This window comes from Buceros rhinoceros, unplaced genomic scaffold (genome assembly GCF_000710305.1).
Source record: "Buceros rhinoceros silvestris isolate BGI_N320 unplaced genomic scaffold, ASM71030v1 scaffold15765, whole genome shotgun sequence".
Lineage (NCBI taxonomy): Eukaryota > Metazoa > Chordata > Aves > Bucerotiformes > Bucerotidae > Buceros > Buceros rhinoceros.
In genome coordinates, this window is record NW_010413591.1 from 37,404 (window position 1) to 50,924 (window position 13,521).

The following is a 13,521-nucleotide window of genomic DNA, read 5'->3' on the forward strand; positions in this document are numbered from 1 at the left end:
GCTGAACTTCTGTGGGAGGACTTTGTGCAATGTTTTGATGACTGAGATGCATACTGCAGAGTAGTATTCTTTTGGTACTGTACTGTGGACATCTTTAACTGTTTTAAAGCTAGCAGAGATCCCAGACTAACTGATTACAGAGTTAACTTCTACACAGATTTTGATACTGAAGGAGATAAAGCACACTGGGGTACGTTACATTAAGAAACCAGGCCATGCAAACTCAAGAAACTCAGAATGGAAAGACGCCAAAACTGTTTATGCCTTAACGTATTTAGATGTGTGTGCAGTTACGTACATGATTATCAGGAAGGGAGCACTGAAAAGCAAGGAAAGCCACAAATCCTCTGAAATGACTGCTTCTGAGTTTCCTAATTTCTACACTGGGTTTGAACTTCATTTTCACTTGGTATTTTTTCTCTTAGAATTACAGAAAATAGTAAGATCACGCCAGGGTTTTTAAGAACAAGATAAATTCTGTATGACGAGCAGCAGATTTCTAAAAAGATTTTTCAAATCTGTACTGAGATTTCACTCAGTCTTCTACAGAAGTATTCACAGGAGCAGTCATCAGTGTACAGGTTAGTCTAGCTTCGTGAAGATGTTGGAGACCTATCAATAGACAGGTTTTGTTTGATTAATGAAAGCGGCAAAACAAAACACCCCCAAACATCACAAGTTTGGTTTTGTAGGGTGACCAGAAGAATGGTTCCCAGTGTTTTTCTTCACCTCTGAAGTAATTTGTCATCTGAGGCATGAAGATAAGTCACTGACTTGCTTGATTTCTCTTCCCAGACTTCTCCATGCAATTACGGGTATCATTTTTATCATGATGGACACAACTAATGGCAGCAGATTTGGGTATATTAAGAAAAAACACCACTAATCATAAAATGTTGACAATCATTTTTAAATGAACCAGGCCCTTAATTTTGACCTATTAATATGTACAACTATTATCTCCCATCATATGATTTAGATACTATTTTAGAGGAACTTGTAAATAAGGAGGAAGGTGTATTTTCAATAAGAAGCAAGGTTGTTTGCTTGACATTGTTGAGCTTCTTCAGAACTTTTACATGTCATTTTTAGTATACAATTGTTCTCATTTAATTCCCCTTCTTACCTGCTTAATTGAAATTCCCATGTCATGTTTGACATAAAAATATGGATAATAATACAGTTTTATTATTATGACTTCAAAAAAACCCCACTTTTGCATAGAGTTATCAGTACCTCTGAAAGCAACCATAAAAGAAATTGGCGTACTCGTAAAAAGTAAACTTGGGCATCTTTGAGTATGTCTTCTGAGTGATTTTATTTTAAGGTAATGTAGAAAATGCATATTTCATACCGCAAAAATTTGCTTTTGAATTTTTCTTTTGGTTAAGATGTTATGTCAGCATGAATGGAGAAATATTTTTAAACAATTTTAACTGAAAATCTTTTAGTAGCATACTAATATTGTCATTAACTGATCCTCTAAAATTCTAAGCGACCTTTTACTGATTGTGTTTGCTTTTTATTTAAAGAGAGACAGAGATGCATGGTAATCTGACTTTTAAGAAATCTTTGATGCCAAATTTCAGTTCTTTAGTTAAGAAATCTTTGATGCCAAATTTCAGTTCTTTAGTAATAACCAATTAATCCTTCTCCTAAAAGTAGATTTAGAATCCATCTGTTTCGATATGCAATATTTTAAAGGTCATTTTACTTTACTACTTCTAAAATTATTTCTACAACTACCGTGGAATAACTTTCAGGAAATAAAGTTATCTAAGCTCCAGCCTAGTCTATTGGCAGAGGTAACTTTGCCAGCCTCAGAGCTTGGAGAAGGGCTTTACTTTGCTTGATTCGTGTCTCTCTCTCTCTCTCTGCTCTAGCTCTTGCTCTAGCACTATGTTACACAAAAGGATGTTTTTCTGCCTTGGATCTGAGACAGTTAAAAGCTAATCCTTATATACGGTGTATTTTTAAAGTGTTTTCATTGATTAATATGAAGACTTGCTGTTCTTCCTGTGCTGTGCAGTTTATAGGATGCAGTCATGTTATGCTTCTTTTAATTTTAAATGACTGTTTGCTTTGCTTTTCCTTCTTTTTTGTGCTACAAACATAGTGGATTTATGGTCTGTGGGGTGCATTATGGGCGAAATGGTTTGCCACAAAATCCTCTTTCCAGGAAGGGACTGTATCCTTGTGCTGCTGCAGCAGGTTGAATTAGTTAGGAAGTGATTAACCATTTTACTGATGTCGTGTCCTGAAAATGCATATTGTACAATTTTTTTTTTTATTAAATGAACATGGATTTTTCTTGTGATACACTTAAAAAAACCTAAGAACTTCATTTATATTCAGGCTGCACCTAGCAGTAGGACATAGTCTCTGCTGGTCCTGTAGTTAGCATACGTTCACCTTCACTCATTTTCATCACACACGCTTTTTATAGTCACTTCATGTGTGTCTGTGCGTCTAGATATTTTTATTTACTTTATTTTAATAACTATCTTTTATGTTAATATCATTGCATTTTGTTTTCAGTTGACATTTGGTCAGTTGGGTGCATCATGGGAGAAATGATCAAAGGTGGTGTTTTATTTCCTGGTACAGATCGTATCCTTACCTTTGGCCTAGGATGTAGTTGTAAAAGGTCAAAAGATCCTGCAGCAATATAGTTACGGATTAAGGTGGTTCTAATTTTTAAAATACTGGTTTCAAACTGCCTTTTCAAAATATAGTTTGCAAGTTCATTTTTGTGGTTCCGGGAAGCTGCAAAGATGTCTACAGTTATACCATTTAAAGCAAAATTGCAACACAGCATTAATGTGTATGACTGTCTTTAGAGATTAAAACTAAGCAAGATAAACAAAATACCACTTGGGCAAACAGGCTTATTTTTCCTTGTTCCTTTTTCCTTGTTCCTTTTTTCCCTCTTTTTTTCTTTTTCCAATTTAATATAGTGTCTGTCCATTGCTTTTGGATGTTGTCACATTTAAGGCAAATATTCTTTTTTATTTGTGTAGGTAGTGTTTTACTGGTTCATATGCATTGATTTTTGCTTTGGAGATAATTTCTATGTAATGACTTACTAATCGTGTTTAGTACATGAGTGTGTTAGTTTGTAATCTTTATGTTTTATAGGAAATGTTTACATAAAATTCCTAACCAGCTTCATTAGTTATATATTTTTGTATGCAGAAATCATCCTGCAAACAGCTTTCAGAAATATCTGGCACTCCTGTCTTTCTGTTCCATAAATGGCTTGGTGGTATCTGGATGGGTTGTCCTGCGAACAGTACTTCAGACAAAGAGTCTGCTCCAAGCAAATAGAGCTGAAACCTCTGGATCATCGCTAAAATTAGTGGACCTAATTGGAGTTCAGCATCTTACGTGTTTTACTAGCAATTACACTCCAGTTTTTTAGATGCCATCTTCCTGCTTTTGCTGCAGGTGTTTTACTGTTAAATCGTTGGTATAGTTCCATTTAGGAGTGAAGATTAGGTGAAGATTTTGAAGCACAGTGAGGAGATCCAGAGCATCCTTATTTTCACACAGCTCTATCATTGCAAGAGCTGCATCGTGCTTTAGATTTGTGCATCAGCTTTGTGAGCATGGCTTTTCAATTTAGGCTTGTATTAAAGCACTGTAGGGCTCAGAAGTCCTTATATAAAGGTCTGCTGTTAAGTTTTAAGAGCATAAGAGGCAGCCTGCTATGTCTGACTGAGAGCTAGATAGCTCAGTATCCGATATTTTACAGTAGCTGAAAAGAAAAAGTTGGAGAGAATATGTGAGAGAGATAAGCACACGTACAAATTTACCTGCACTGTCTCCCAGGATCTAACCATCTGCAACTATGAATTCCTGAGCCAAACATGGCTTTTTATTGAGTAACAGGCATTCAATTCTTCTGCTGTGACCTGGTCAATCTCCCCTTTACCTTGTGTAAGCTTTTCAGTTAAGATGTTCCTTACCTGTCCTTGAAACTCTCTAGTCTCTGATAAAATTGTCATTGACCTGTGTGGGCCAGGATTTTGTCCTTTGTGTGCCCTCTGGTGCTCTGTACTGAGTGTCAGGAGAGTTGGTAACTTGAGAGTGTCCAGGACTGGGCTGAGGTATGGAGAACGAAGGACAAAGCACCTACACGGGGTAATTCTCACACGTGCCTTAGTGATGTGTAGTAGCTTGACTATTGTGAATATGAGTTCAGATCAGGAAGTGAGTTCTTCTCTAGAACCCAAAAACCTCCTTGACTTAAATTAGTTTAATACATTTTGTGAGTCTTCTGATTTTCTGTTTATACAAAGAAGTATATCCCTTGCTAGTTAATTATGATTTTGAGTGAAATGCATGTTGCCTTGACTGTACTGTCATACTGTTGTGTTGTTTCACTGTTTTCTCTAAGTAGTAGTCCTAATTAATGATAAACTTGATATTCTATTACAATAATCTATTTTCCCTCTGTTGGTTATTTCATGTAGTTTTGCGTAACATAACTTTTTAGCTGAAAATTAGACACAGTGTTTTTCTTAGCTGCATAACCTTAGATATTGATCAATGGAATAAAGTTATAGAGCAGCTAGGAACACCATGCCCCGAATTTATGAAGAAATTGCAGCCTACTGTCCGAACTTACGTGGAGAACAGACCTAAATATGCTGGATATAGTTTTGAAAAACTCTTTCCAGATGTCCTTTTCCCAGCTGACTCTGAACACAATAAGCTTAAAGGTAAGGTATATCTGCTGTGCGTGGTATATTTTAAAAATGTTAGAACTGTAATATATTGAACAGAAACGTGTCTTGGTTTTGTGCACTATAAAATCATCCTACTAAGGATTTAAATATTACAATATTTACATCATGGGGTGGAGGAACGTGCTGGTGTATGCTTGCCTCCACTTTCCCATCGTCTCTGAATCAGCTTCTATTCTGGAGATATCCTGAGTTTTCTTTATAAAGGTATATGTTCCTCTGTATGATAGATGCCAACATGATTTATAGAAGAGCGGGGGGAGGGTGTTACAAAAGTTGTGTAGGCAGCTTTTATATTCATAATGCCAAGTATCTTGTAGTATATGAAATAACTTACTGGTTCTAAAAGTCGCCTACTCGCTGGAGTCACTGACTCACCATATTTTCTGTGACTACCAGTACATGACAGTTTTTTCCCCGCAAACTGTAAGAGAGGGCTAGTAGGTGCTTACCCACTGCTACTCAAGACAAGGCTGTACTGCCAGCAGCATTCTATTTCACGTAAGGATGTCACACCAAGGGGCTCTGTATGCTGAAAATGTGTCATGAAAAATGTCCAACCCTTTTCCCTCTTGTGTTACTCCCTTCAATTATTTTTTTTTTTCCTTCATCAAATGGATCACTTTCCTAAACCCCAAATTATGTTAGGGTTGCATAGATGGAATTTGTTTAGTCCGAGTATCCTCTCCTTATGAGCTTTGAAATACTGTATTATGTGCATTATATATGGTACTAGTCTAAATAGAAAATTTCTCTTGTAGCAAGTCAAGCGAGGGATTTGTTATCAAAAATGCTGGTTATAGATGCTTCTAAAAGAATCTCTGTGGATGAAGCCCTGCAGCACCCATACATCAACGTTTGGTATGATCCATCGGAAGCAGAAGCTGTAAGTTCTTGGTTTAGGTCTCTGATTAGGAAGGTACTAGAGCAAACTTGTGATGCTTGATACAACTGTTTGAAAGATTACTGTGTGATCTACACATTTCACTAGAAGCTTAACTGAGCCTTAATTTTTATTGACATTGATAGACACATTCGTTAGAAATACTAGGAATGGGCACAGACTAAAGTGCCTATATCTCTGTGTGTGTGTTTGCTTATTATTGCATATAATCTCCTGGACGTGTGGTAATGCATCTGAAATCTTTTAAATAGGGTTCTAATTTATCAAGCTTCAGTTGTTCCAGTGTGGTTTGATTGCCCTTGATAGAATTCTGAAGTATTTATTCCTAGGCAAGAGGAATATTTTCATTAGTTGTAGCAACTGATAGTACTTTTAAACTAGAAAGTAAACCTGTCAGCAAAATCTGAGTACAAGATCTTGAGCTTTCAATTATTAACACTAACGAACAAGTGGATTAATGGAAAATCTTTCTTTAAAAGATAATTTCAGGACAATCTCAGCTGATGAGAAAAGTACCATTTTTTAAAAAAGAAAGGTGGTTGGTGATGGCCCACTAAGAATAGAAAAAGATGCTCTATGTAAATGGTGTACTTAGTATTCTGCTGATCTGTAGTAGCTCAAGGGAAAATTCAGTAATTAACAGTAAGTAGGTAATAAGGGCTGCTTGGGCTGGAGACTGCTGAGCTTAGGAGCTCTTTTACCAGACTGCTCAGTCTTTATTTTAATTATTACAGTAATGTAAGCAAGTATGTTAATTGGAAGAACTTTAAAACAGGTAGCAGCATCTAGAAAATAGACCAAGTCCAAGTATGAGAGAATATATGACCATGTAAATACAATATTTTAAAATCAGATTCATATTCTGAGTTCCTACTTCCATTTTTCACTTACTCTGTTTTTGTGTTCCTTTTGATTGCTTTATCATGAGTTAGTTTTGTTTTTCAGCCTCCACCAAAGATACCTGATAAGCAGTTAGATGAGAGGGAGCACACAATAGAAGAATGGAAAGGTAAGAAGGGCATTTTGAGTATCATAAGGCACTTTTGGGAGTGGGCCCAATAATTACTGTCATTAAGCAATTTAATAATACTTACTTAAACTGTTCGGAATGGCAAGGGAATAAATCAGCACTTCACAACCTCTTGATGTTTGGGACACTAAAACTTTTCCTGCAGAGGTGCTGAACCTCAGTAGTGAACTTGAGACCTTCTCATTTCAGTCACCATTTGCAAACTGTATGGCGGCGTTTTTAGGGAGGGTAACTCTTCTGGACATACTTTCACAGCTGCAAAAGAGGAAGGAGCTTGAGCGATGTTCAGTCTGAAGTAGAAGCACTAATCTTCGGGTGAAGAGTGTATTAGCAATAACTGTACTTCTTTAAATTAAGCAGAGGAGTTAAAAGAAGCGGCCATAAGGAGTGTTAGTAACGGGTGAGGTAACAGCTGGTGTGGGAGATGCTGATGGTATCAGCAGTGGGATGCCGAGAAAGCAGCTGGGGTTGAGGCGTGGAACAGGTTGTAGTATAAGACTCATACCTCCAAGACCACGATCTTTAGTGGTCAGTGCTGGTTTAATATCTATAGTTCCTGGTGATATATGAGGTGTAAAATGACAGGGGTTAAGGGGAACATCTTTGTTACTTGTAAAGCTTGTGCTTGATTTTGAAATTGCTTCTAAGAGGTGTGGTATTATTGCAAAGGTTCTAGTGCTAAGAAAAAATGCAGATCCAGATTGCTGTGCAGGTGACAAATACTGTGTTTAAGGAAGAATTTACTGCACTGAGCAATCTAATGCTTCATACTGAAAAAGTCCAGGAAGGGATATTAGATTTCTATAACCTTTTTATCCTCAGAAGAGAAGAAGCAGGGAACATTTTTCATGTTTCATTGTGTTGGCTGGTAATGGACACAAGTCTGTAAAAGATAGTAATGCCACGCTTATAAGTTGCTTTCTGTTAGAAACTGAGTTTTAATTGTAAAGGCAGAGAGAGGGAGAATTGTGAAAATTCTCTTACCATCCTCCTTTCAAACAAAATTATTTCCCTTTTGAAGCAGATGGGCTGAGGAGATTTCAAGCAATATGGAGTTTACTTTTGAGACTCCCACAGCCCTTGAAATTGTAATTTTTAAATGCTTTTTTCTTCCAAACTGTTTGTACTTTGCAAGAGTTTGCCAGTGACAGATAAGAAGTAGTATTCTGACAGTTAGTTCTTATGCGTTGCATTTAATATATTTAGTTCTTCTATTGTTACTTCTGTAGCGCCACAGCTGAAGTCTTTTCTGGGTAAAAGCTGCCATTAGCCTAGAAACCTACTGGCCAGTACAGCAGGGGTATGGCTGATTCATGTTACAAGCACTTGTAACCAGTTAAAGGATGAGGAACGTCTGTAACTGGAAGATAAAGTTGCTGCTTTCATTTGGAGTGGCTACTTACATGCCAATATTGCATTCCATTTTGTGGTGATCTGGACATTCGGATGTGATTGTTGAGGAAGTTCAGTGGCAAATGTGAGTCGGGGGATGGTAGTGCTGATGGGCTTGTTCTTGTCCGTTCATTTTTGTACCAAAGAAGCCACTGATAAAAACTGAGTGGTCATTAAGACTCACTTTAACCTCAGGTTCCCAAGCAGCCTGGACAAAAGTTCTTAGAACAATGTCAGCGTGTTCTCAAGAGTGCCAGGCCATTGTAGCTCCAACAGAGAAAAACTGCGTGTTTTTATATCACTTGCCAGTTGTTCAAAACTAATTCTGAACGGGAATAAACTCTGAAATTTAAATCTACGTTCCAATGGTAGATGTAGTGTCGATCCAGTCTTGGGTTTGCAAATTCATATTCTGCCTTCCTTTCTCTGCATTTTCAGAGTTGATATACAAGGAAGTCATGGACCTGGAGGAGAGAACCAAGAACGGGGTTATACGTGGACAACCAGCCCCTTTAGGTTGGTTACAATAAAAGCACAGTACAAACCTACACTGTGTTGTAGGTCAGGAGGGAGTAGAGCTGTTCAAGACATCCAGCAGTAACCTAACTCAAAAATATGGCTCTTAACCTCTTGAATTCTCTTTGAGATATTGCTTATCTGAATGGAATGTACGGGGTTGATATCTTACTAATCTGGTAAATTCCTCTATTACTATCCCCGTGTAACTGATTCTTCATTCATTTCAGTCCTGAAGAAACACTTTGGTATGTACTGGTGCTCTATTGCCGTAATCTGGCTAGATGTGTAGAGTGTAGCTGGTACGGTCTCAAATAAGGTAGAACCACTGCTTACATCTACTAAGTAATGAAATAGGATTTCTAGGTTGGAAAATTACGGCGTGCTTTCAGAAATCGTTGCTGAATTTTGGACGAAAATGAGCCCAGTAACTGACCCTTGATAGTACTTCATTTGCACTGTTGAAAAATGATGGCAAAAGTTTGGAGCTGTTGCGGACTCTGTTCAGAGTTCACTGAAGTCCAGACTCTGAAAAACCTCCACATTATCTGAGATTGAATGTATGCGATGTGGCTGGACACCAGCTGTTTCCTAGCCTGAAGGGGAGGATCCGATGGCGGAGAAAGAGGCTCCTTCTTTATCAGAACACGAAGATACATTCTAGGTTTGGGTCTCAGTGTTTTGTAGGGTATCTTAGCTCTGGCTGTATGCAGCACTGTCTCCGTTTGTGATACGTAACCGTCATCCATTAGCATTTTCTGGAATTTGACAGGTGTCATGCCACGTGATTCTTCGGTTCTTGACATACCATTCATTAAGCCCCACGTTAACAACTTGCGGGTTACGTTTGCTTTGACAATGAATTGAAACACATCTCTTCAAACTTGCCGCAGCAGGGGGAAGCGATGACTGTTAGAAAGAGACAGACTAATGCAAGTACTGAACCGTGCAACTGTATCTGCAACTGATTTGCTGTTTTGTTTCTCATAGCACAGGTGCAGCAATGATCAATGGCTCTCAACATCCATCTTCATCGTCATCTGTCAATGATGTGTCTTCAATGTCAACGGATCCAACATTGGCCTCTGATACAGACAGCAGCCTAGAAACCTCAGCTGGACCTCTGGGTTGCTGTAGATGACTACTTGGTCTTTTGGGGGGTGGGAGGGGGGTCCTTTTAGTCAGTAATAGGGCACCTTTAAAATTTGTGGTATTTTTGAGTGTTTTTTCAAGAATAATCGTAGAATTCATCATAAAGTGCTGTAATTTTAAACTGTAAGTTGTGTTAAAAGCAGCCACTTTTTTTGCTGTAATTAACTGTAAAATATTAAACCTGATAATTTTTATGGTGGTTTTAAAATCTGCATATTTGCTTTACTATTATGCTGCTGATCTTTTTTTACTGAATTTGTAAGTTTTGTTTTATCAAAGCACACATTAATGTTGTGGTCATGACCATATAATGGATTATTTAAGATTTTATAGGGTTTCAATTTTTAATTAGAATTTATGCCAGATGTTTTGTTCATGATATCCTTCAAAGTTTTATGCTTGGTCATGTGTCTGTGTCCAGGTGAACGGGGAGAGAATTCAGTGCAGCCACCTGTAGTTCTGGGTGTACTATGGTGGTGCTGGCAGTGAGCAAAATCCTCTTTTATTTTGGCCACTTGCCTATACTACTTCAGCAAAAGCAACAATTAGTGAATTTTTTTAGAGGAACAGTATACAATCCTTTGCAAAGGAACCTTATCTGAGTGGTTTTATGAACTTCAGAAAGCAGAGCATATCTTCAAAGCTGCAGAAATATCTCGCCTAACAAAGTAATGCGATGTTTTCTGCAGAGCTGTGGCATGCCAAATCTTGTGATCACCATAAAACACGAGGATACTTCATGAATAATACATTGCAATGCAAATAAACTGTTTACTTCTAGCTTGTAGCCTGTTTTTGTACATACAAAACGAAGTGTATCCAGGATGTCTGGACTGCCATGAGGGAAGATGAATATGCTGTAGCTCTACTTTCATGTAATATGTGATTCCTGGGAGTTTTGTTTCTGACTAGTTTTCTCTGCCAAGGTAAGTGCTTTTTGGGTAGAAGAGGGAATTACATGAATGAAACAGGGGCAAAACTTCAGCTCTTCTTTCTCCACCAAAAGTAACTGATTGCTAAAAACCATTAAGCGGTAGAAAAACCTCAGGATTTCTGTAGCTAATGCATTAAGCGAGCAATATATGCCATCCAAAGGAGGGAGAGTAGTGCTGTATAAATTACTATTTATCGCTTTCATTTCACCATAAGACCAGTGTAGCAGGAATCTTAATAATGGTTTTTTAAAAATCATAAATATTCAGTAGTTTTCAGCACTGAAACTCCAGATTTCAATACACTTTTTAAACAAAAGATATATTGAGATATATAGAACAGTTACTAAATAGTCATGTAAAATGGTGCTGCTCCTTACAGAAGTATTTTAACTGTTTACATTTTATATTTACAGAATGATTTATGTATAACTGACTTAAGTTTATGTATGAGTTAAACAATCATTCAGAATTTATTCCTTTGGAAAATGCAGATTTTTAGTGAAGCTAGGCTGTATAAATGATTGCCTTGCGTAGATGCATATTTTGTGTAGTGAATTAGAATGTGAAGAGGAATTGAAATTAGCAATGCTCACAAAAATGAGCATAAAAAAAATACAGAAGTCTTGCCAGGTGCAGAGCATAAACAAAAAATGTAACTGTCTGCAGAGGTCATCCAGGAGTGCTCTTTAGTGTGGTTCCTTCTGCTGGAAACTGGGTTAAAATAGGTGTCTTTTTGAAGTTCTTATTGAAAGAGGAAAATTTTTCTTTGCAGTAAGTTTCAGAAAAAGAGAAGTGATAGTAATGCTTTCAATATCCGTCTTTTTAAAAAAACATACAGGGTTACAAGGAATGTTATTGTCTGAAAGATGACTAAATTGATAAACTGCACAGTTGTTTTTCTGGCCTGGCTAGACTGCTGGTAAGTGCTGTGTGCATGTAATTTTGCTTTTCTCGCTTGTATCCGATATTCAATATTGCCTTTCTAAACCGCATTTGTTAAGGCAAGTATTTCTACAGGATCCTGCCAAATTGTATGTTGCCTCAGAATAGGCAGGACACGTTTGGATTCATCTAGCACTGGAACATAGAAAATCTGCTCAAGTTGAACAGAGACCAACAGAACAGTGTATTTTGTAATTTTTTTATCGAAGTTTAAGCTGTGAATTAAGCCACAATTCTTGGTCATACAACAGTATTCCGTTGTTACAGGGTCAAATGATATTCTGGTCAACACAGTGTAATGAAGTTAGGACTAACAAAATCAACTTCTGATGCCTGTAAGTCCTGCAAAGTACAGAATTGGTAAATACAATTCCTATTTAAATTCATTTTGGACCCCTCCTGATTGCAGTGGTGATTGAGATATTTTGAAACTTTAAAATGATGTTTACTATCACTTCCCAGTGTCCTAAAGAAAAATTGCTTTTAAAATGGATATTGAGTGAAATAGGCTTTTACTGCAGCGTGTGCTCAATAGTAACTTCACTTGAGTTCCTAAGCTCTACTGAGAACTGAGGTTTGCTTCTTTTAAGGCAGGGTTAGTCAATGAGTGAGACTGTCCACTGTAACCCACTGCAGCACGAGTGAGCTGTGTTTAAAGCTATTATTTCAGTAAGGGCAGAGTTTTGCCTCTGGGAACCTAGAGTTCACTTTTGGCACCATCTTCATAGCAACGTTGCTTTTTTTTTCCCTTGCAGTTGCTTGCATTTTAAGCAAATTAAAGACATGACAGATTTTAAAGACAAGAAAAGCAGATTCATTAACCAAACTATCCAACAACATGCTAGTCTTAACTTCCCTTTTTATTTGTTGAAATATAAAATTACTTCAGAGAGAGCTGTACTATACTGCTGTCTGTAGATAGCAGACAGAGGGTGGCTGCAGTTCAGTTGTCTTTGTCCTGTTATGCTGTTAGATCATATACACTGTACAATTTAATTTCTGAAGTATCATTAAGTTTTATTTTAGCCTGTGATTCCAAAATCTTCTTGTGACAACAGGCTTCACTGAAGTGCATGCAACTTTCCTCTTCTAGGGCCGTTGCAATCCATTGCACGTTGGTTGGGATGGAATTACAGTGAGCTCTCTGGTTCCTTAGGTGAGGTTAAAAGTTGGGCAATTCTGACACCATTCATTTCCACCTTGTCTGGTCAGCGCTGTGGCAGGTATCAGGGATAAAATAGCTCCTCTCCTTTTGTAGGTTCTTCAGGAATTTGAAATAGAAGTGGTGGTGGTGGTGGAATTAGTGCCGCTGTGTGTACTGCACCTCTGCTTTGTGAAGTCTTTTGTTGATGCAAGACAATGGGGTCAGAACTGAGGTTTTTCTGGGTTGGTGCATATGAGAAGCTGTTGTGCCAGAGCAACACCCATCAGTTCAACAACAGACCAGCCTGACTGACCAGGTCACCTCTATTGCATTTATTCTGCTAAGCTGAATGAGACATGGCACTTCTCCCTTTGTAGGTGCTGCGCAGCTTGGGGTGTTGGTTTTGAAGAACCTTACTATGCTGTCGTATCTCTCTGGTTAGGAGTTCCAACTAGATACAGAGGTACCATCAGCATAAATAGTTGGGTAACACCCTAGTGTGGGTTCAGGGGAGGGTACAGTGAGCTGTGTCTGAGGCAGTTGTGCCAACAGCACCCTCTGCTGCGTCCGTGTGCAAGTAATGAGAGTGTTACTGATGGGGGTTTGGTTTCTGGAAAACTGTTTCTGAGCAGGGGCTAATTCATTAGAGAGCAAAACTGAAGCACCCTGACAGGCATTTGCATGGGTATAGTGCCCCGCATTTATGTCTCTGCCATTCATCTCAACACTGCATAGAGAAAAGTGATCAGAAAGCTGCT

General features: G+C 37.9%; 1 protein-coding gene across 2 annotated transcripts in view; it reads left to right on the forward strand.

Moving 5' to 3' along the window:
- The window catches only part of MAPK8 (mitogen-activated protein kinase 8), a 21,968-nt gene extending 11,446 nt beyond the window's left edge, over positions 1–10,522 (forward strand). Inside the window, exons 6-11 of one of the 2 annotated variants that reach the window (XM_010136814.1) lie at positions 2,117–2,188; positions 4,542–4,724; positions 5,510–5,634; positions 6,598–6,661; positions 8,513–8,590; positions 9,586–10,522. In XM_010136814.1, the coding sequence (XP_010135116.1) occupies positions 2,117–2,188; positions 4,542–4,724; positions 5,510–5,634; positions 6,598–6,661; positions 8,513–8,590; positions 9,586–9,731 (668 nt within the window). In that variant the 3' untranslated portion in view covers positions 9,732–10,522. Of the gene's footprint in view, positions 1–2,116; positions 2,189–2,538; positions 2,611–4,541; positions 4,725–5,509; positions 5,635–6,597; positions 6,662–8,512; positions 8,591–9,585 lie in introns of both variants that reach the window. The other variant, XM_010136815.1, reaches the window with a different exon arrangement.
- Positions 10,523–13,521: the final 2,999 nt, after the last annotated feature.